This window comes from Malus domestica, chromosome 15, assembly GCF_042453785.1.
Source record: "Malus domestica chromosome 15, GDT2T_hap1".
Taxonomy (NCBI): Eukaryota; Viridiplantae; Streptophyta; class Magnoliopsida; order Rosales; family Rosaceae; genus Malus; species Malus domestica.
In genome coordinates, this window is record NC_091675.1 from 54,945,173 (window position 1) to 54,966,916 (window position 21,744).

At 38.4% G+C, this 21,744-nt stretch overlaps 1 protein-coding gene across 1 annotated transcript; it reads right to left on the reverse strand.

Moving 5' to 3' along the window:
- Positions 1-10,686: 10,686 nt before the first annotated feature.
- LOC103402515 (uncharacterized) lies at positions 10,687-11,079 on the reverse strand. Its single transcript, XM_008341264.1, has 2 exons — positions 10,884-11,079; positions 10,687-10,820 (listed from the first exon to the last, which is right to left on the reverse strand). Exons 1-2 carry the CDS (start codon positions 11,077-11,079, stop codon positions 10,687-10,689), a joined length of 330 nt encoding a protein of 109 aa, XP_008339486.1.
- Between the last annotated feature and the right edge of the window lie 10,665 nt (positions 11,080-21,744).

Consider the following 21,744-nt stretch of genomic DNA (forward strand, 5'->3'; position numbering starts at 1 on the left):
TCTAGTAGCCAAAATTGATGCAGCCAAGAACAAGTCAGCTGAAACCTATTCAAATATCAGAGGAAATGGAAATAAAGATAAGGATTAAGTGGAGGATTAATTGACATAAAGGCTATGGTAGGTGAAATACTAAGAGGCTAGTAAGGAGTTAAAATTGTATTTCCATTTCCTCTCTTTGATGACAATAAAATGGCTATTAAGTTTGGTGAGTTATGGGAGAGGTAAACAGTGCCCAGCGGCAAGGTGGGATGGGAAGGATAGAAAAAAATAGAACAAAAAAATAAAAGGGAAAAAAAGGGGAGCTGACGAAAAAGCAATAAAGGAGGAATGAGGAAATCTTGGCATTCTCTTCTTTCGGTTTTATCTTCTCAAACTCATGTCTTTCTTTTGGTTTAATTTGAGAATTATGTGTAACTAAATTTTTAGTAGTTAGGGGCTTTGAAGCCCCTAATATGATTGCAAGTTTGTTATGACATTTCGTTTGAATTACTTTTATGAATGGATGAAAATTGGTTCACTACTTATGTTAGTGATGAATTCTTTATGTGTTTTCAACAGATGCGTACTTAGTAAGCATATCTAGGATTCTAATGCTATAAATATGTGTGCGCCTGCCCTTGTCGAATGAGGACCTACATATGTTGTAGAGTAGTACTTGTTAATTACGATTAACATGTGAACCAATTTCTAGGATAAGTAAGACAATGCTAGTACTTATGATGCCTTGTGATGATTCAAACTCTTTTTGTTCTTAATGATTTATACTTGTTAAATCTATGAACAGGTCATTCCAGATTGCATGTTAGGGACTAAGTTAAGTTGAAAACATCATTCTCTTAACATACTACATAATAAAGAGTAATAAGTTGAGTTCTAACATTGAGCCAACTTGAGCATCATCATCTGGAAATAAAAGGAATTTGAATGAAACATAACATGCTTGCATGATTATTTAGTGGTGGATAGCAATTCCCCTAACTCGTTTTTCTTAATTTGTGAACTATTTAAAATCTGTTTCTGTCTTGTTTTTGTTCGAAATAATTTAAATAGCAAATCAACTCCAAAAATCCCAAATATTTGTGTGAGTGTAGCTTTGTGTGTCTAGTGTCTGCATATAAAATTTCGTAGACTTTAGATAAGTGTAAGTCGGTCTAATAATTATTTTTCAGTGGCTGGTCACTAGTAGTGACAGCAACCCAATTTTTGTGACATTTTAAGTAGTTAGATAAAACAATCTTCTGCGGGAAAAACCCTTATTTTCATATGCTACAATTGAGAAATATTAGTGTTAATAAGGAAAATCAATAGGACATTTGTGTGCTACTTTGTGGTGTGCTTTTAATCCTATCAGGTGGTCGGCTCCCCCCACTTGTTGAAAAATTTCAACTATTTCTAAGGTGGGTGTTATTCGATTCGACTTCCACGGTGTTCCAACACCCCTACTACCAGTTGGGTCTTATTCTTTGGTCCAAGGGGAGTTGATTAAGGGTGGTGATGGGTGGTGAAACTCACCAGAACAGAGGAATCACCGTTGAACACCTCCGGTGCTCCGGTGATGTTCTTTGCGATTTTGGACCTAAAACTCTTCAATCTTGGGCGGAGATGGAAGATGGGAGATTGTGGAAAAAGTTGTAGGTAGTGGATGGTGGATTTTTAACGGAAAAAATAGCGAAAATCATCGGAGATTGATCGGTTTGGGTGTGCGGGTGCACTGCCCAACGGGAAGACTGGGAAGGTTTTTTTTTTTTTCTTCTTCTTCCCTCTTCCTGATTAGTTGCATCTCCTTCCTCCTAATTGGTCTTCTTTTCCCCTTATTTTCTGATTGGTCCCATACCATTTCTGATTGGCCCATAAAACTCTTACCTGATTGGCCTCATTCCCACAACGTGGGTGTTTGATTAATTTAAAAACTAAAGTTTAGTAAAACGACTTCAAATGTCTGTAACTATACCGTTATAATCCGAACTCGCAAACGGCTTTCGTCTATGCACTCATAGTGACGAGTACTACGAGGATACGCTAAAAGAATAAGTCATATGTCTCTCTAACCGACGGTCAATGAAATTCAAAACTTTGCCTCTAGGGCATTTTCGTCAAGTCACGTTTTTTTTTAAATTAAAAAAATTGTAAATGTAGGGATGGGTTGTCACAAATCGAGATAGTGTTCCGTGGTTTAGAACTATTTGAACCAGTCAATGGAAGTCCTTTTAGAATTTTCATGTAGAATTTCGTATCTAGATCCCTATATAGATACGCGGTTACCACGTCCATAAGCTGCATATTCAATTTTTCGGAAAGTACCAAACTAATAAGGTAGCAAAACGTTATGACGTCCATTACGGGGGAATATGTATCCTTGTAATCAATCCTAGGGCATTGAGAGAAACCTTGCACTACGAGGCGTGCTTTGTATCGCATTATTTCATTCCTCTCATTACGCTTCCTTATAAAAACCCATTTGTAGCCCATGGGCATCACATGTGGTGGAGTAGGAGCTACATACGTAAACACCTTACGTTTCGCAAGCGAATCGAGTTCGACCTGGATTGCTTATTTTTAGTTTAACTAGTCTATTCTACGTCGACATTCATCAACGAAGCGTGGTTCAATGTCATCGCTAAGCATGATGTTAGAAGCAACCGTATAAGCGAATGCATAATTGACAATCATCTTATTTCAATCTTAAACCTCGTAAAAAACTGCTTAATGGACCGAAATCTCACAATTCTGGGAGGTCTGGTTGTCTCATTTAAGACATCATTGTGATATACAATAACCTCATATGTTGGAACAGAGAAGTAATCAATGGTCGGATTCAGACTAGGTTCACTAGTTTGTGTTGTTTTCCTCTTTCGAGGTTGTGAATCCTTTGAATCAGGGGGTATGCCACGCTTCAGGGTAGGAACAGAAGATTGGTTAACCACCAGTGTACGAGGCTACGTGGGAGGTGTGGCCGCCCCATCCTCGGGGATGGCCTGACCTTTCAAGGCGGTGGTACGACGTACGTTAATTACGTCTATCCTTGCAGGTGCGTTTACATCAGGCATATGTGATATCGTCACCTTAGCTAGATCAGTAAAAACATCTGGCATGCTTTGGGCGATGCTTTAAAGATCTAGAATACGTCACACTTCAGTTTCAGACTAAGGGGTGCAGGGAGCTAAATGAGACATAGTGGGAGTAATCCACGACAATTCGCGGCGTTCTATAAGACTGTCTCATCGAAGTGACAATCTTTAAAACATGCAGTAAAGAGATCTCATGTCAAGGGTTCTAAGTAACGAATAATGGATGGTGAATCATAACCGACATAGATTCTTATTTTTCTTTGATGACTCATTTTGGTACGTAATGATGGCTCTATTAACACATAGATTGCACATCCAAACACACATAAATGCGAGACGTCAGACTTGTATCCAGTAGCCAACTGTAATAGTGAATGAGGTTGGGTAACGGTGGGCCTCAGGCAGACCAACATGGCTGAATGCAAAATTGCATGGCCCCAGGTAGATACCAGTAAGTTGGTTCGCATAACCAAAGTTCGAGCTGTCGTTTGAATGCGCTTTATGAAAGCTTATGTCAGACCACTTTGGGTGTGAACATGGGGTACAAGATGTTCAACTTCAATCCCAATAGATATGTAATAATCGTCAAAAGTTTGTGACGTAAACTCTCCAACATTATCCAGTTGAATCGACTTGATCGGATAATCAGGGTGATGGGCCCTAAGCTTAATAATTCATGCTAAGAGTTTCGCAAATACAACATTACGTATGGACAATAAGCAGACATGTGACCATCACGTTGATGCATCAACCAACACCATGAAGTATCTAAATGGTCTGCACGTTGGTTGGATAGGTCCACAAATATCCCTTTGAATCATCTGAAGAAACTAGGGGGGATCATGTATAATCTTTGTAAGTGAGGGTTGAATGTTCAACTTTCCCAATGAGCATGCTTTGCAAAGCGGATGGTTGAGATAAGATTTTAAGTGATACCCATGAGATACTTTGAGGATACGGTGCATCATATCTCGTTTGGGGTGTCTTATTTGATTTTGCCAAAGCATAAGAGTGCTCTAGAACCCAGCCATAGGGTTGGCCACGTGATGGGTCTCAATGGCTCGAATGGTTGTTATGTACAACCCACTCGGGAGACATTCTGGCTTCTCATGAATACGCTTTCAGCCATGTTCGTAAAAAGTGATACAAAGAAATTCAGAACCATTCTCTTCAGTGGTTTCAACATGATATTGATTATCTCGAATATCTCTAAAATTCAACAACATTATGTCGGAACGTGGAGAATAGAGTGTCTCTTTAATGGTTAATTCAATATCATTGAACAACATAATACGGGCCTTTCCGTATCCTTCTATCAGGTTGGATGGGCCTGAGAGGGTTGTCAGAGGTGCATCCTTAGGTAAGAAGTTAGTTAAATAATGTTTCTCATGCAATATGATGTGCATGGTGGCATTATCAGTCAGACAACTAACTTCCTCACTAGTCATACCTAGAAATAAATTAATTGAATCAATCACATGTATAAATATAATTCCATTCATTCAATTAATCAATTCGAGAAATAATGTCCATAATAATAATAATTCATAATTCAAAACAAACCAATCCGAACAAATAATTCCAAAGACTTAGAAAAATTGTCCAAAAATTAAACCATAAACCTAAAATTTTGGGGGGGGGGGGGGGGGGGAGGCCACTAGGGGTATAAAAACACCCTAACATGTCTCAGAAAAATGAAACTTTATTCTTCCATAGGAGCGGATGCCTCCTTAAATTTTGAAACCTCCAAAGTTTTGATAGCATCTTTGGGATGTTCTACATGCACAAAGTTAGTCTCACGACGGGAATGATACTTGGCAATGGCCTCGAGAGTAGCTCGGTATATGTGGAATGATCATTTAATCCACAGCGGTAGCACATGTCCATTTCATTGGAAGGCGATTGAATGGTAATTTTTCCCTTGTTCTTGAAGTTTGGGGCCTTAGGGGCAAGGGGTTAGCGCTTCTAGGTCAAATTTCCTCCATAGGGTGGGCCTTTGTTCTATGGACCTTCCCACCCTTTTTCACGACCACGACGAGGTTTCCGTTGATTATGGCTGCTAGAATTAGTTGCATGCGCTTCAGGTGGAGCATTCGAGCTAGTGGGTCGGGCTTGATGATTCTTCATTAAAAGCTAATTCTGCTTTTTAGCGAGAAGTAAAACAGATATCAAATCTGATGTGAAAATTAACTTAACACATAAATTAAACCCTCTTGTTGACAATTGTAGTATGGATCAGTAGGGATCGTTCTGGACCGGGGATTAGGAAAGATTGCTAATCTATTCTAAACTGACTCAAAAACATTAAACTAGGCTTGAAAACACTTAACTAGACTTAAAGAACTCAAAACTAACTAAAATGACTCAAAACAGCTTAAAATAACTAAATAGACTCAAACTAGACACTAGGAAGTGATTTGGACGAAAATTGATTTAAACTTGACTCAAAACACTTAAAAATACAAACTAGGACAGATTCTAACTAATTTGATACACTAAAGTAAAAGGGATTGAGTTTTGGATGAATTTTAAGTAAAACAAAACAGAAACTAGAACTAGACAGATTTTGGACGAATTTGGTGAATTAAATGGATGATGGACTAGTTAGAGGGTCATTCTCCACACATGACACACTTGCTTATGAAACGATTTCCAGTTGCTTTTCAATAAACTATGAAGCTCAACATCCCAGATTAACCGTGATGCACTAATTAACCCTTAGATTTTCCTTTACTCATTGAATTGGATGAATGCATGCGACAACCCAAATCATTCTCCAAAGGTCCCCTACATGAATGCATAATAGAGATACAATCATAGATCATTACGTTCCATGAAAATCATAAGTGTTGACAAGACATTTGTAATTATGAAAGCATGATACGTTTGCCAAGAATTCAATTAACGTGATTGTGACTAGCAACTTTCACTACTCATGAATATAAATTTGTAATGATTAGGTGAAACTCATTTATATTCTAGCATCAAATTCATGCATGAAAACTAAGTATGCATCCTTAATTAACATACAAAAATCAGTTTTGAAGAAACAGTTAATTGAATTGCATTCACAACTTATCCAATCACAATTGGAAGAAATCAATTCATAACTTAAGGATGTTCATGGCTTCGAACTTCCCCCTAGCTAAGTAGGGGTTTAGCCACTCATAGTTACAGCAAATCAGAGAATAATAAAGTAGACATTGAAAACAAGAACAAATAATAAAGTAGACATTGAAAACAAGAACGAAGTACACCTAAAACGCTCCAATCCTCAAGCTTGAAACGTTAAAAGCCATTCTTCTTCCCCACCTTGCTGCGGCACAAGTGACTATGGATGTTTATGGCTGAATGAAGGGGTAAGAGATGTGTAAAGGTTGAATGGGGCTGCGCCAAGGAAAAGAGAATGGCTGGAATTGTGTATGGGAGGGAATGGATGTGTAGAATGGTGAATGATCAATGGGTTTGCATGGCGATGGTATTTATAGGGAGATGATGGATTAGGTGAGTTAGGTGAGTGCACATTCCATTCAATTTAGGTAGGTTAGGTGAGTGCACCATCCATCAATTTAGGTGAGTTAAATGAGTGCACCAACAACTCAAATTCTGGTAGGTTAAATGAGTGCACCAACCATTCTTGCAACTTGCATTTGTTTCTCCAAATTTGTAGCATGTTCCTAGCCTCATTTAAGCACCAAAAATGTCCATCTAACTTGATCCACATGCATGCACTCCAATTCAGCCCAAAACTGCACCAAAATGCATTTTTTGCCAACTTTGTCATTCGAACCTACAAACACACAAAAATAGCTTAAATAACTATAATAAGTAGAAACTAACTAAATAAATGCCAAGAAACAAGCTAACTAAGTCGCATAAATATACTCCTATCAAATTCCCACACACTTAGCTTTTGCTAGTCCTCGAGCAAAATGAAACAAACAAAAGAAACAAAACACAATCTAAACCTTCCAACAATTGTCTTAGGGATTTCCAAAGAACATGACATGCTAAAAATCATTACTTACATAGATTTTAGTCATCCTTACACTCTAGCACATACTTAATCACAGTCGCCACTTACTCGCTCACAATCAATCAATACAATGGTTTGAATGTAGTAACATGCCTTAGAGAATTCACTCAATTCCTTACAAGATACTCTCTATTTTCACACAGATTTTCTGACTACACACCCTACACTAGTTATATGTGAGAAGATTGATACAAACATGTTGACTAGCACTCACATATGTTTGTAACAAAGAAAGCATTTTCTGGAGTTATTAAGCATGTTTAGATATGATCTCATGAATGGAATGCTACTACTTAGATGCGAGAACCAGGGATACCATATGCTCATATCAATTCCAAACTCCACATATTGAAACACACAACACCTAAGATTGAAGTTAAGGGGTTGTAACGGGGCTTAAGGGTATTGGCTAACAAAGAAGGGTAAGGATAACAACCGTTCTTAAAACAATAGCAAGCAAAGTACTGAAATTGACACTTAGAATTCACTTTAGAATGCAGCCACTAAATTTAGATTTTTTTTCTTCTAATTTTTATTATTTTTTTAAATTTTTTATAATCACGAATTTTTCTTTTTCTTTTCTACCCATGCCCCTTTTTAGACTTTGGCGCACACACACACAATAATCCCTTCCCCCACACTTGCTTTTCTGCATCACTTGGATCAAAAGGAATTCCACCTAAGTTATGCTCCACTATGCTTCAAGAACAAGGGTATGGATGGTCCTATTCTAGGTTTGGTAGGGAATATGTGGGTTAACAAATAACATAGGCTAAACGAGGCTCAACGGGTTAAAACCTAAACACAATGCACAGAGGGTCGGCTTTTTGGCTCTTGGTTCACTAAACAACTCCATCTTGTTCATGTGTTATGCAAATCAATATCATGCTTTGAATGTAATGGGCATGAGTTATAGTATTTGGAACTAAATGATGAAACGCCTTCTAAGTAGCAACCAAGCAAAGTATAATGAAATCATGCAACGACTTTAGAAAACAAGAAATCACAGATTAATAACTCTCCAAAGAACGTTTAGGCTCAAGTCTCCCAAGGTTGTAGCATTAATTTGAGTTCTTTCCTTCAAACATGTTACAAAAACTAATTTTTTTCTTTGTAATTAAATGTGAATTCATAAACAACAACGACAACCAAGCATAAACCAAAGGTATATCAAACTTCCATCCATATTTACAACTTTCATAACAGTCATGCAATTAAAAATCAAATCCTCATCATTGTGTTGGAAGGTATCCTAAGACACAAACAACACACAAAAACAACTCTTTCTGGTTTTTTTAAAACAATTTTTCAAATTTTTATCAAATTTTCGGATTTTTATGTCAAAACACACTAAAATGCTTCAAAACACACTACAAACACTTAAAAACAGTGAAAAACAACATTGTAAGTGATAGGTGAATAAAACCCACGAAAATCATTCAAAACAGCTTGTTTACCCCCCCACACTTACACCAAACATTGTCCCCAATGTTTCAAACATAGACTTACACTCAAACAAGCAAACAGCATAACTAATTAAACATGACAAGCATGGCAAAGTAAAAACAAGAAAGAGTAGAGTTTAGGAATGCAAATCTGGTTATGAAGGTAGATGATCTTTGGCTTCGGTAGTGAATGAATTGGCACGTATTTTGTCATGCTTGTTGACTTTCCACAGCTTTGATCTTGAACTGGATTGGAATTCTGAGCAAGGAATAGGAGAGTTCCTTGGTGGTGGTGATTTGATGGCATTGTACGGCGAGACTTTGCTCTTTGGCGACGGTGCCATCAATATGTTGTTGAAGCTTATCGAGTTCTTGGATTTAACTCAGACTCTTTCTGCTGGGTTGATTGATTATGCAGGCTACATTCTTCTCTGCTTGTTTCTTTTGCACGGCAGGCAGACACGAGGTAGAGGTGATGGTCTGTTTCTTTGTTCAATCTTTCCAAGCGCCGACCGATTCCTTTCTTTCTCCTTGTCCCGTAGGCAAGAGCAAGGGTAAAGGAAAAACATGCCATGAGATATCTTTGCCTTCAACTCTGATGATATGAGGTACATTTGCTTTTTTTGAAGAAGTATCTTTCCACAGGTTTATTCTTGAACTGGGCTAGGGAGTTTCTTAGCAATTCTCATTGTCTCGCAGGTGAGAACAAAGACAAGGAAAAAGACAGGGAGAAAACATGATATAAAATACTCTTGCTTTCAACCTTCATGATACGAAATAGTTTTGCTTTTGATAACTTGTTTGCAGAGGTACTCCAGGGGATGATGAACATTAAGTAACTTGAGAGGCTTCGTTGGGAATACATTCTCGGAGATGAAGAAAGGTTGCGTAAGTCTGCCTTGCTATGGAGGGTGAAGGTTGACATTTATAGGAATTTCTTCATAACCGGTAGAGGTACTATTCTTTTACTCTTGTCGGCAACCGTTGGGTGATTGAACAGTAAGATTCACGTGCTTACTACTTTGTCAGAAATCTTTGACAAAGTTGCCCATAATTTCCGCAAAATTGAGGTTGCATGTGACAGGTGTTGACAAGTCTAGATCGGCCCGTGGTTTCTGAGTAGGCCCAACTTTTGAGAAAGCAGACGCTTTTTCGATTTCTAAGCAGGCCTTTTCGATTTCTGATTTTTATAAAGGCACGCATTACGTTCCAAAGCCCACTTGAATTGCCGCATGTAGAAGCTCCATTCTTGCACTTCTGAGATCTTGACTTGAATGTCGGGGAAGATATTAACATGTCTTCTCCAGACAACATTTAGCATTTGTCATTCTTATCTTCCAATGGTCCTCTTATAGTTGGGGACTTTGTGATGAAGAACGATACAATGGCTATGGTGGTTGCTAGAAATCTTCTCACTCCAAGAGACAGTATGATGCTTTCCAAGTGGTCCGATGAGCTGGAAGTTCAGGACTTTCTGGCCTTCAGCGTCCAATGTGCAGGCTCAGTATCAAACTTGGGCCAACACATTCTTGCTCGATCCCGTCAGGTTGAGTCTTTGATGGCTAGGGTGGCTAGTTTTCGGTAAAAGATCAGAGGGCTCAGGCACGAGAATAAAGAGTAGCACATGCTCGCAACTAGTTACTCAATGAGTATGAAGAGGAAGCTTGACCAGCTGCAGGAGTCTGAAGTTCGGGTTCAGAGTGATCATCAAAAGTTTGTGGCCTTACTCCAGAGGCAACTTTTGCCTTTATCATCTACATTTCACCAAGTGTTGAGGCTCCGGAAAATCAAACTCTAGCGCTTCGTCTTTCTGGAGCTTCATCGAGTGCTGAGGCACCTTTTGACCAATGAAGGCTCTTTCCTGTTTGCACATTCTTGTACTTTTCTTCCTAATGTTCCTTTCCCACGAAAATAAATGTAAAAACATCTTGTTTAGCTGACAATGTTTCAAACATAAACCCACATAAAAACAACCAAACAAGCAACAAATAAACATGGAAAGATAAGGGCAGCAAAAAGAAAGGTTGAAAGAAAGCAAATATGGATTTAGAGCTGAATCTAGATGCTCTTTATTGACATGGGTTGCCTCATACGAAGCGCTTGCTTTAATATCATACAGCCGGACGAATACCATCCTTCAAGCCTCCTTGGAGCCCACGGCATAGAGGGATAGTTCCTCCACTACATGCTCTTCAAACAAGTCGTAATAGGGCTTCAAACGATGCCCATTCACCTTGAATTCGTGGCCGGTTTTCAAGCTTTGAACTTGGACTGCACCATAAGGAAAAACATTAGTAACAACAAAAGGTCCAATCTACTTAGAACGTAACTTACTGGGAAATAACCGAAGTTGAGAATCAAAGAGGAGCATTTTCTGCCCCTTGGAGAATGTCTTTGTACAAAGCATCTTATCATGATATGCCTTGGTCTTGTCCTTGTAAATGCGAGCGTTCTCGTAAGCCTTGTGCCTAATCTCCTCGAGTTCATTTAATTGGAGCTTTCTATGCAACCCAGCTACATCTATATTCATGTTGAAGGTCTTCACAGGCCAATGTGCCTTGTGTTCTAACTCTACGGGCAAATGACATGGCTTACCATAGATGAGCTGAAAAGGTGACATGCCAAGGGGAGTTTTGTAGGCCGTACAATAAGCCCACAATGCATCGTCCAAGTGCAAGCTCTAATCCCTCTTTGTTGGCCCCACACTTTTCTCTAGAATCTACTTGATCTCCTAATTTAAAACATCGGCTTGCCCATTGGTTTGAGGATGATAAGGTGTTGAAACCTTATGCGTAACATTATACTTCTTGAGCAAAACCTCAATGGTTCGATTACAAAAGTGGGAACCTCCATCACTAATGAGAACTCTAGGCATTTCAAACTTAGCAAAAATGTTAGTTTTCACAAAATCTGCAACCACCTTAGAATCATTAGTACGGGTGGCTTTTACTTCCACCCATTTCGAAACATAATCAACAGTTAGCAAGATATAAGTGAAACCATAAGATGGAGGGAAATGACCCATGAAATCAATACCCCAAACGTAAAAAATTTCAACAAATGATAGGGGTTGTTGCGGCATTTGATCTTTGGTACCTATATTTCCCATTTTTTAGCTACGATCACAGGTTAGACAAAAAGTTCTAGCATCTTTAAACAAAGTGGGCCAATAAAATCCACATTCAAGAACCTTTAATGCCGTTCTTTGGGTACCAAAATGTCCACCACAAGCATAAGTGTGACAGAATCTTAGAATCAAATGAAATTCATAATCATGCACACATCTACACAAAATCTGGTCAGAACAATATTTCCACAAATAGGGATCATCCCAAACATAGAATCGTGCATCTTTTTGAAGTTTATCACATTGGTGCTTGGTGAGAGTGCTTGGAACTTGTTTAGTCACTAAGTAATTCACTAAATCGGCATACCAAGGTTCACTTACCTCAATGGACAGCAGCTGCTCATTGGGAAAAGATTCTGGGATAGGCACGGCATGCTCATCATGGATTATTCGGCTTAGGTGGTCAGCCACCACATTCTCACTTCATTTCTTGTCTCGGATTTCGATGTCAAACTCTTGAAGAAGAAGCATCCAACGAATAAGCCTAGGTCTTGCTTCCTTCTTCGTTAGTAAGTACTTCAAAGCTGCATGATCAGAGTAAACAATCACTTTAGTGCCAATGAAATAAGACCAAAACTTATCTAAAGCAAAGACAACAGCAAGAAGTTCTTTTTCCATTGTGGAGTAGTGCAATTGGGCATCATTGAGAGTTCGAGAGACGTAGTATATGACATGCGGCTGCTTGCCTTTTCTTTGCCCCAAAACAGCGCCTAGTGCATAGTCGGATGCATCGCACATAAGCTTGAAAGGAAGGATCCAATCAGGAGGAACAATGATAGGAGCTGAAGTTAGCTTCTCCTTAAGTTGCTTGAATGCCAATTCACATTCCTCATCAAACTTGAAGGGCACATCTTTCTGAAGCAATCGGCAAAGGGGGTTGGAAATCTTGGAAAAATCCTTGATGAAGCGATGGCTAAGAAAAGAACGAACCTCTCTAACCGAAGTAGGAGAGGGTAAGTGACGTACAAGGTCTATTTTTGATTTATCTACTTCAATTCCTTTTTCTAAAACGATATGGTCTAAAACTATACCTTGTTTAACCATAAAATGACATTTTTCCCAATTCAAAACAAGGTTAGTTTCAACACATCGTTTCAAGATCAAGGTCGGATGATCCAAACAATTATCAAAAGAATCCCCAAACACACTGAAATCATCCATAAATACCTCAATAATCTTCTCAACAAAATCAGAGAATATACTTATCATACATCTTTGGAAAGTGGCAGGTGCGTTGCATAAGCCGAATGGATCGATTTTGTAGCCTTCGAGCCTTCTGTTAATTTATGTAGGTCCGCGACGTTGAGTAGATCGATTTTGTATATTTAAACCCTAGGTTTGAGCAAACTATAAGGGGTTTTATTTAAGTTTTCATATATGAGTTATTAATTAATTTAAAATAGTTATTTCACATATAGGGGAAACGTATCCTGATGACGTATGGGGTCAAACAAGGCTCGAAGGCTACGATCTGACGATGTATTTGTGAATGTGCAGTTTGTTTTTATATCTATACATAGTTATAGTTTCCATAAATGCGTATTTACTCCATTTTTTACGCTTATATTGCCAAGTATCTTTATTGTGATATTAAATATGATAAATGCTGCCATATGGTTGGGATATTACTGTTATGACATTCATGCATATTTATACATGCTCATCATTGCTGCACCCCGGTATTAGTACTCGTCCCAGGGCTAGGGCCAGTCCTTTACGTGTATGTTCACATCCACACCGTTCACTCGCCTTGGATCCAAGTTAGGTGTCAGTCCTGTCGTACATATTGCATTAGGCAATTCCGACTCGTATGTGACTGTGCTTCAGCACCAGCCTTCACGTGAACGTAGTATTAGAGCGTATTGATTACACACAGTCCTGTTCGTGTCAGAAATAATTATTACGAACTTGTGTGTCAGCTTAGATGGATGAGCACTTGTTTATACTTGATTATCACATGATTATATTACTGCGGCATTTGATATATCATGACTTGACATATTTCTGGTTATATTGCTATTGTACTTTTGTTTACATACTTACATAGTATGTTTTACGGAAACTATACTTGTTTTACAGCGAGGGGTTACTATGTTTGAAACTAAAGGTTTTTCTTACAAACGTTGTTTTGCTGACCCACTCAACTTTGTTTTTCGCCCCTTCAGGACCTAGGTAGTTGTACTCTTTGTGGCATTCGAGGAACTTTCGGCAGTTCTGATATTAGCTTTGTTTAAAAGTATGAACTTAATAAGTGTACTTTAATTACTTTGACTACTTTATTGTAGTTGTACTGGCTATTATGCTCTAAATAATTGCAGTGGGTTATTCCCACAACTGCGCACTCTTTCACTGTTTAGTCTAAATTAGTCATAGTTTGGTTTTAATTCAGTCACTTTTTCACATCGCTTACTCTTATGGTTACGTCATAATCCGGTGATGGCCAACATGCTTCGACCTTCGAGGTTAGGTTGTGTCATCCTCTGTGAGGTACTCAGTCTGCAGTGCATCATGGATGTATCTTTGGATGAAGATCATAGCAGTAGCTTTTTGAGCTTCGTCGACGGGTTCATCGTCGATAGGTTTCTCGATAGTAACTTTAAGACTCTTTGCAGTAAGATGGAACTTCACGTCTTGAAACCACTTCAGGTAGTTTCTTCCAGAAACTTCCAGAGTGGTGAAATCGAGCTTATTCAAGTTTGACATGCCCCTAAAACAGAGGGTACACCCAAATGTGGTTAGTCGTATGGAAAAACCATAGACATATATCGTAGAACATGCCGGTTCTATAGACAAATATTGGTTTAATTTAAGCATGAAAACTACGGGTTTCATGTGGTAAGTTTTGAATGAAAACTTTGAGTTTCAAATGCACTAAATTCAAAACTACAGGTTCGATTTAGTTATGAAGGTTTCGTTCATATAGGGGTACCTGCAAGAACACGAAATACCATATACAATAAAGAGTCGTGGATTTGTGGTTGCTTCAGGAACCCAAGTGTAAGTGCTTCGGGATTACGAAAGATAGTCAACGGTTCAAAGAAATGAAATAATTTATTGAATCGTTAATTGCCAAAAAAGTGAGCTTCATGCAAATAAATTTGGATTAATTGTCTGATTAATGGACTGCTGGTCAATTTAATTAATTCAATAGATCAGACCATACATGGTCGATCGTAGAAGCAAGAATAATAATAACATTCGGGTTAAAATTATAGAGAATGCTAAAAATAGCATTGGATTCGAAAAACCATAGTCCATTATCGGTGGGCTTGGGTGCTGTGAGTAGGGCAAAGCGCTAAAAGGGCATAGTGGGCCACAGATGGTTGCGGAGCAGTCTAAGGGCCGAAATCTGGGATAGGCCCAGCAGCAAGGCTGCTGGCTTTTAGTCCAAAAAGAGCTCAGGTGCACAGGCCCAACACAAGGCTGGCATGGGATGTGGGTACACGTGAAGCGTAGCATAAGTTGGCTTCAGTTTTGGGTCGAGGGAACAAGCTCAGTCTATTGGGCTAGCTGTGTTGGTCGCAGGTCGGGGCTAAGGCAAAGCCTAGCAAGCACAAGGCTTGATGGCAAATTGGGCCAGTTTGCAATGTTGCGGCCCAGCAAAGCTGCAAGTTTGCTGGTGGACTCAAGGCTTCAAGCTTGCTGGTGGACTCAAGGCTTCAGGCCCGTTCATGATCCAACCTAGGCTAAGGCCTGGTTGCAGTGTAGTGGTAGCAAGCCCAAAGGGCTACTGTGAGCGGTTTATGGTGTCGAAATGATGGCATCCTAATGTGGTGGCATAGCTGCAGGCCAGCTAACTCGGCTTGGTGCCAGTGGCGGCGCAGCCGCAAAAAAATTCCATTTTTTTTTTCGAATTCTAGGGTTAAAAACCCTAATTGCTGCTAAATTAATTTCGATGCTTTGACTCAAAATCCACATAGCATAATTGCGTATTGCATTAACAAATATATCTATTGACAAGATATATGAACATATATACAATATATATAATTGAAATGAAAATATAAATATAAAGGGTTTATGCATCATGGGGAATGTTTCATGCTTCAAGGTCATTTCAAATATCTTAATTTATTTTAAAAGAACCTGATTGGTAGAAAATAATTGAAAGCCTTTGATGTTGTAGAAGAAAGCCTCATCCACGATCCTTCAGTTCCTTAGCTTCTGGCAAGAGCGTGCTGATAACGTGTTGTAGGCCTATTTGACTGAACTTATTTAGGACAGAGGGGGAGAGGGGCTGGCGGCAACAGAGAGAGAAGAGAGAGATGTAATTTTGAGGTGTGTGTAGTATCACCCTCATTGTGCTATTATTTATAGTAGTAGGATAGGTTAAATTCTTACCCTAATAGGATTATAACTCTAATAGAAATTTAACTACTAAGGGGAATATACAAAGATATTCCTAGATACACTAGGATTTACACAATCACAGTCATAATCCAATAGGACTGCAACAAACATAAGATTTTTTTATTAATAATTAAATAAGAATATCACTAGATTGTAAGATTAAGTGACAACTTTTAGTTTATTTTATTGATGAATTAAACGAATGAGGAAGTCCTCCTTAATTGGCTATGTGACTGATTTTCGAAATTCCATGTTTATTGGAACCGTTCATATTCTAAAGCACTTTGAAAAGATGAGTTTTGCAAAAAAATAAAAAAAATTAAAAAATTGAGATCGTTTAGTCATTAAATTATATAAAAAGGGATCCCATAAAAGATATGTCTATATGTTTACTACAGTTCATTGACTAAACATACTTTTAATTATTTTTTTACAATTTACAATAATTTTATAAAATAAATGGTTTTAATTAAAAACCACAAAATTTCGTAAATCCATCATAAAGTCAAGCTTCGCTCCCTATACAGTACCGAAATGACATGAGATGGCGACCAAAAAATATAGGGTTAATCTCCGTTTACTACTTTGAAGTTTCTTGGTTTTCAACATTTGGTATATAAAGTTTTTTTCATCTCAGTTTGGTACCTAAAGTCATAATTCTCAGACACTTTCATACATCCGTTAAGTTTTTCGTCAAAAACTCCGTTAACTGATGACGTAGCACCCACATGGATAGTGATTTGGTGCCATGTGTCAATATGGGCTCGCATAAAAATTTAAAAACAATTAAAAATTTGAAAAAAATCCTTTTTTTTTACCCACCCGTCTCCTACCTCACTCCCCACCCATTCCCTCCCATCTCTCCTTTGCAACTCTCACGACCCTTCATTCTTGTCTCTGCAACCCATAACACCTCCATTCTCTTCTTTACAACCAGCACCCACCCTCCCCGCACACCCGACCTAACAAAATCCCACCTAAAATAATTCAAATCTACTAGGAAACCCTTCCAATTTATGAAATATATCAAAAACCCACTTGACCTAAATCCCTAATTTGGATAAATTCGCAATTCCTAACCGATTCTTGAGCATTCCTAGCCCTCTCCGCCACTTCCCCTTAACCCTAAACCCCCTTAGTGGTACCAGAACCCATTGTCGTGCAATTAACTCTCACGTTACCATTGCCTTCTTCCATAACCTTAGAAACAACCAAACCTAGACCAGCCACACAATGAATTCGATCATGACCAATTATCCGACAATGAAAACAAACCTGGGGTAGGCTCTCATATCCCAAACGAATCCATTTTCCACGGATCTTCAAACTAGACTTCAAAGGCTTATCCAAGCCGCCCCCCTGCGTTGAGTAAGTAGTATTCGATGGCCGTGAACAGAAGGTTCTATGTCTTGTGACTTGAGTTGCATGGAAAGATAAAGAAGGACGGCCATTGGTATCTGGTGGTTCCCTTGCTTCAATGCTTCGGTTCTTCTTTCTCCTTGGCATGTTGTTGGGTTAGGTGTGCGGGAAGGGTGGGAGCGATTGCAGATGAGGGAAGGGATGGTGGGTGTAGGTTGTAGAGGAGAGAAGGGAAAGTGGCTGTGGGTGTGGGTGGAAGGGAGGGTGGTGCATGTTGCAGAGGAGAGGAAAAAAAAAGATTTCTTTTTTAATTTTTAGTTTTTTTTTAATTTCCACGTGGGCCCATGTTGACACATGGCGCCCAATCATTGTCCATGTGAGTGCCACGTCTTCAGTTAACAGAAGTTCTGACAGAAAACTTAATGGATGTATGAAAGTGTCCCAGAATTATGACTTTAGGTACCAGACTGGGACGAAAAAACTTTATGTACCAAATGTTGAAAACCAAGAAATTTCAGGGTAGTAAACTGAGATTAACCCAAAAATATACATGCATGGGAGTTGTTGGAACCTCATATCAAAGTTTCCCAATATTTTTAAACAGACTGTTGAGCAAATAAAAAAGAATGCTACTCTGCTTCTTCTTTTAGGGCTCAACTCAACTTAACGAACCACAACATACATAAATATTATATAAATTAGCCTCCATGCACGCGCTCACGTGCGTGCAGAAGGCATTTTTTGAATTATGACGTACTACGTACGATTTACATGTTTTAAATATATTTATTAATGTAGATGGAAATGATAATAAATACATTTAATTAAAGCGATCCTTTAGCTAATCAAAGCAGCTGAATCCATATTAATAAAAGCAGTCTTTCAATTTCTATCTACATTTTATTGAATTTACATTAAGATTAGAAAAAACAATATTTAATAAACAACTGATTGCTAGCCCATTGTAAGGCCAAGCCTACTCCCTCCCCTTAGTGTAGATAACATCGTTTGTTAAAAAAATGATCATTTAACAACTAATTGAATCACATTATTATGTGCGTGCGAGAGACTTTTTTTTTATAACTGACACTACGTGTTACATCCCACATCGCTTAGGGGTGTGGATCCTATAAGCCTTATATGTATATTCTCATCTCTACCTAGCACGAGACCTTTTGGGAGCTCACTGGTTTCGGGTTCCATCGGAACTCCGAAGTTAAGCGAGTTTGCGCGAGAACAATCCCAGGATGGGTGACCCACTGGGAAGTTCTCGTGTGAGTTCCCAGAAACAAAACCGTGAGGGCGTGATCGGAGCCCAAAGCGGACAATATCGTGTTACGGCAGAGGTGGAGCCCGGGATGTGATGGGGGCCTGGGCCGGGATGTGACAATTTGGTATCAGAGCCAATCCCTGGCCGGAAGTGTGCCGACGAGGACGTCGGGCCCCTAAGGGAGTGGAATGTTACATCCCATATCGCCTAGGGGTGTGGATCTTGTAAGCCTTATATGTATATTCCCATCTCTACCTAGCACGAGGTCTTTTGGGAGCTTGCTGGCTTCGGGTTTCATCGGAACTCCAAAGTTAAGCGAGTTCACGCGAGAGCAATCCCAGGATGGGTGACCCACTGGAAAGTTCTCGTGTGAGTTCCCATAAACAAAACCGTGAGGGTGTGGTCGAGGCCCAAAGCGGACAATATCGTGTTACGGCAGAGGCGAAGCCCAGGATGTGGTAGGGGCCCGGGCCGGGATGTAACACTACGCACCTTTTAAGTGTTTAAAAATTGAGAAATAATATTTAATAAACAACCGCGTGCAAAAGGCATTTTTTGAATAACAGCGCGCTACACATGACTTATACATTTTAAATGTATTTATATGCATGAATTGCTTCAATATTTTTTTATTTCGTTATTTTCTTTTTTTATCATCGGCGTTACGCACATCTTAAGATGTTTTGAACACAACATTCATGATTTTTCTTATTTTTATTATATTTTTCTTCCCCTATCACATGGGCACCATCAACTTTGTCATTTTTTTATTCTTTTCTCTCTTCCCATTTATATTTATATTATATTTTATGATGACCAAATTACCAACTTACCCTTGCATAATTTGATATATTATTTTGGGCAGGTTTTGAATTTTTTTGGCTAAGGGGCAGACATTTTAAATCTTTCTTGACTCTTCAGGAGTCCCAATTTAATATCATCAACTCTTCAGGAGCTCTAATTTAAAGTCATTGACTCTTGCAAGAGATTTTAGTATGTTGCAACAATATCATAATGATTGTATTCACTAAGGCAATTTATACCATCCATTGATATTGAGTACATATTTTATGTTTTACCCTTCGGGGGCTTACTTCAAGCAATTTGAATCATTCAGAGATTTTCTACACTTCATGACACATTTTCCTTTAGAATTTATACAGAGCAACTTGCTCCTATGTATAATTGAGGGATTTACTTATGGAGATATGATATGGGCGACTCACAACCCTTCGTATATAATTCTTTATTCATATGAACCCGTTTGTAAGAGTATAATATTAGGTTTCAGTACCTTGTGTCAAATCATGTGAGTGTATTTCATTGTATTACAAATGCCTATATGTAACCTCATTGGTTCAACATATTTTGGCTATTTGTATTGTATTCAAGTATATAGGTCTATTTTTCCACGTTCTTACAAAATTGTAATGGAATTGCCTTTCTCCATTTTTTGGCCAATAATTTTGTTGACGGAAAAAGAACGGGACTCAATATCAACACAGCTCATTTGATGAATTTAGTAGCTACTTGTAAAAACCAAAATTACCATTGGTTATCATCAATCAGTGATCCCATATTCTCATGTGCATGCATAAAAGTTTTTCATTTCTTCGGATGTCCATTGCCTCTTCAAGGGTATTACACTGTCTCTTTCAGGACAATCATAGTTTAGAGAATGCGGATCATAACCAATTCTTGAGCGTTATAGAGCTTGGATTTTAATCTCCACTTCCAGGAGTTGAGTCATTTAGAACCTATACGTCAATCATGCTTCATCATTCTCATATCTGCGGATTGTCCTTTCTGGGACGTGTATCCATGCGGCGACTGTCATGCTTCTGGCATGCAACAGTTATACTTCGGGAATGTAATAGTTCGGTAGTGCCATATTCTTCTTCTTTCGAATAACTGAACCTTTTGAGTTTGAAGGTTTGCCACGCTTCAGGCGTGCAACAGAGAAATCATTTACTACCTCACTATATTGTCCAACATGGACATTAATTCTTGTAGGTACATTTGCAGCAAATATATGTGATTTCATCACTTTCTTGCATCATTAAATACATCTGGCATTTGATTGATATATCGTTGCATCATTCAATTATTCTTACTTCATTTTTATGTTGATTGCTTCGTGAATCAAAATAAGACAAATTCTCTTCGTTCTTCTGGAACGGTCTTTTCTCATCATTCTTCTGGAATGATATTTTCTCATCGTTCTTCTGGAACAATGTTATTTTCTCCCCCTAACGGTGGTAAAATTGTCTTATCAAAATGACAATCTACAAACCACGCGGTAAACATATCCCCAGTCAAGGGTTCCAAATATTGAATGATAAATGGTGTTCAACATCAATGCCTAATCCGCGATGATGCCTCATTTCAGTACGTTGTGGTAGTCTTACAGGCACATAGACAACACAACCAAAAAATCGTAAATGTATAATGTTTGGCTAGTGCCCAAACACGAGTTGTACCGAGAAATATTGATGGTTGGCAACTGGTCTTAACCGAACTTAATAATGAATTATGTAAAATGATATTTATCCATCTTGTAATTTCCTTTTCATGAGCAGAACGCGGGTAATCAATTTCATCTGCTTAATAAGTGCTTTTGCAAAACCATTTTGAGTATGGACATAAGGAACTTATGGTCCTTATTAAATAGTCTGTGGACTGAGACTCTTATGGCCTTTATTACAATTAAGTTAAGGCACTGTGGCACTTCAAACTTACAGTACTCATCACGGAACTTCATGTCCTGATCTTGAGGATCAAGGAACTTCATGCCCGATCTTTTTGCAGGATGGAACTTCAGGTCCAATCATTTTTATATGTTGAGGATCAAGAAACTGTAGGTTCTGATCTAATCAAGGAACTTCGGGTCCTTGTTATACCCATCGTAACAAAAGATAAGTACAATAAATAAATTAAAGCAATAGGCGATAATTCCAGCCATAGTAAATTAATTGCATTTAAGTAAATAAAGCTTGTGACAAAGGCTTTAATTCAGCACCATTTACATAAATCAAAACTTAAAGCAATAGGTGGTAAAACCGTCCATGGTAAATAAATTGCTTTAAAGT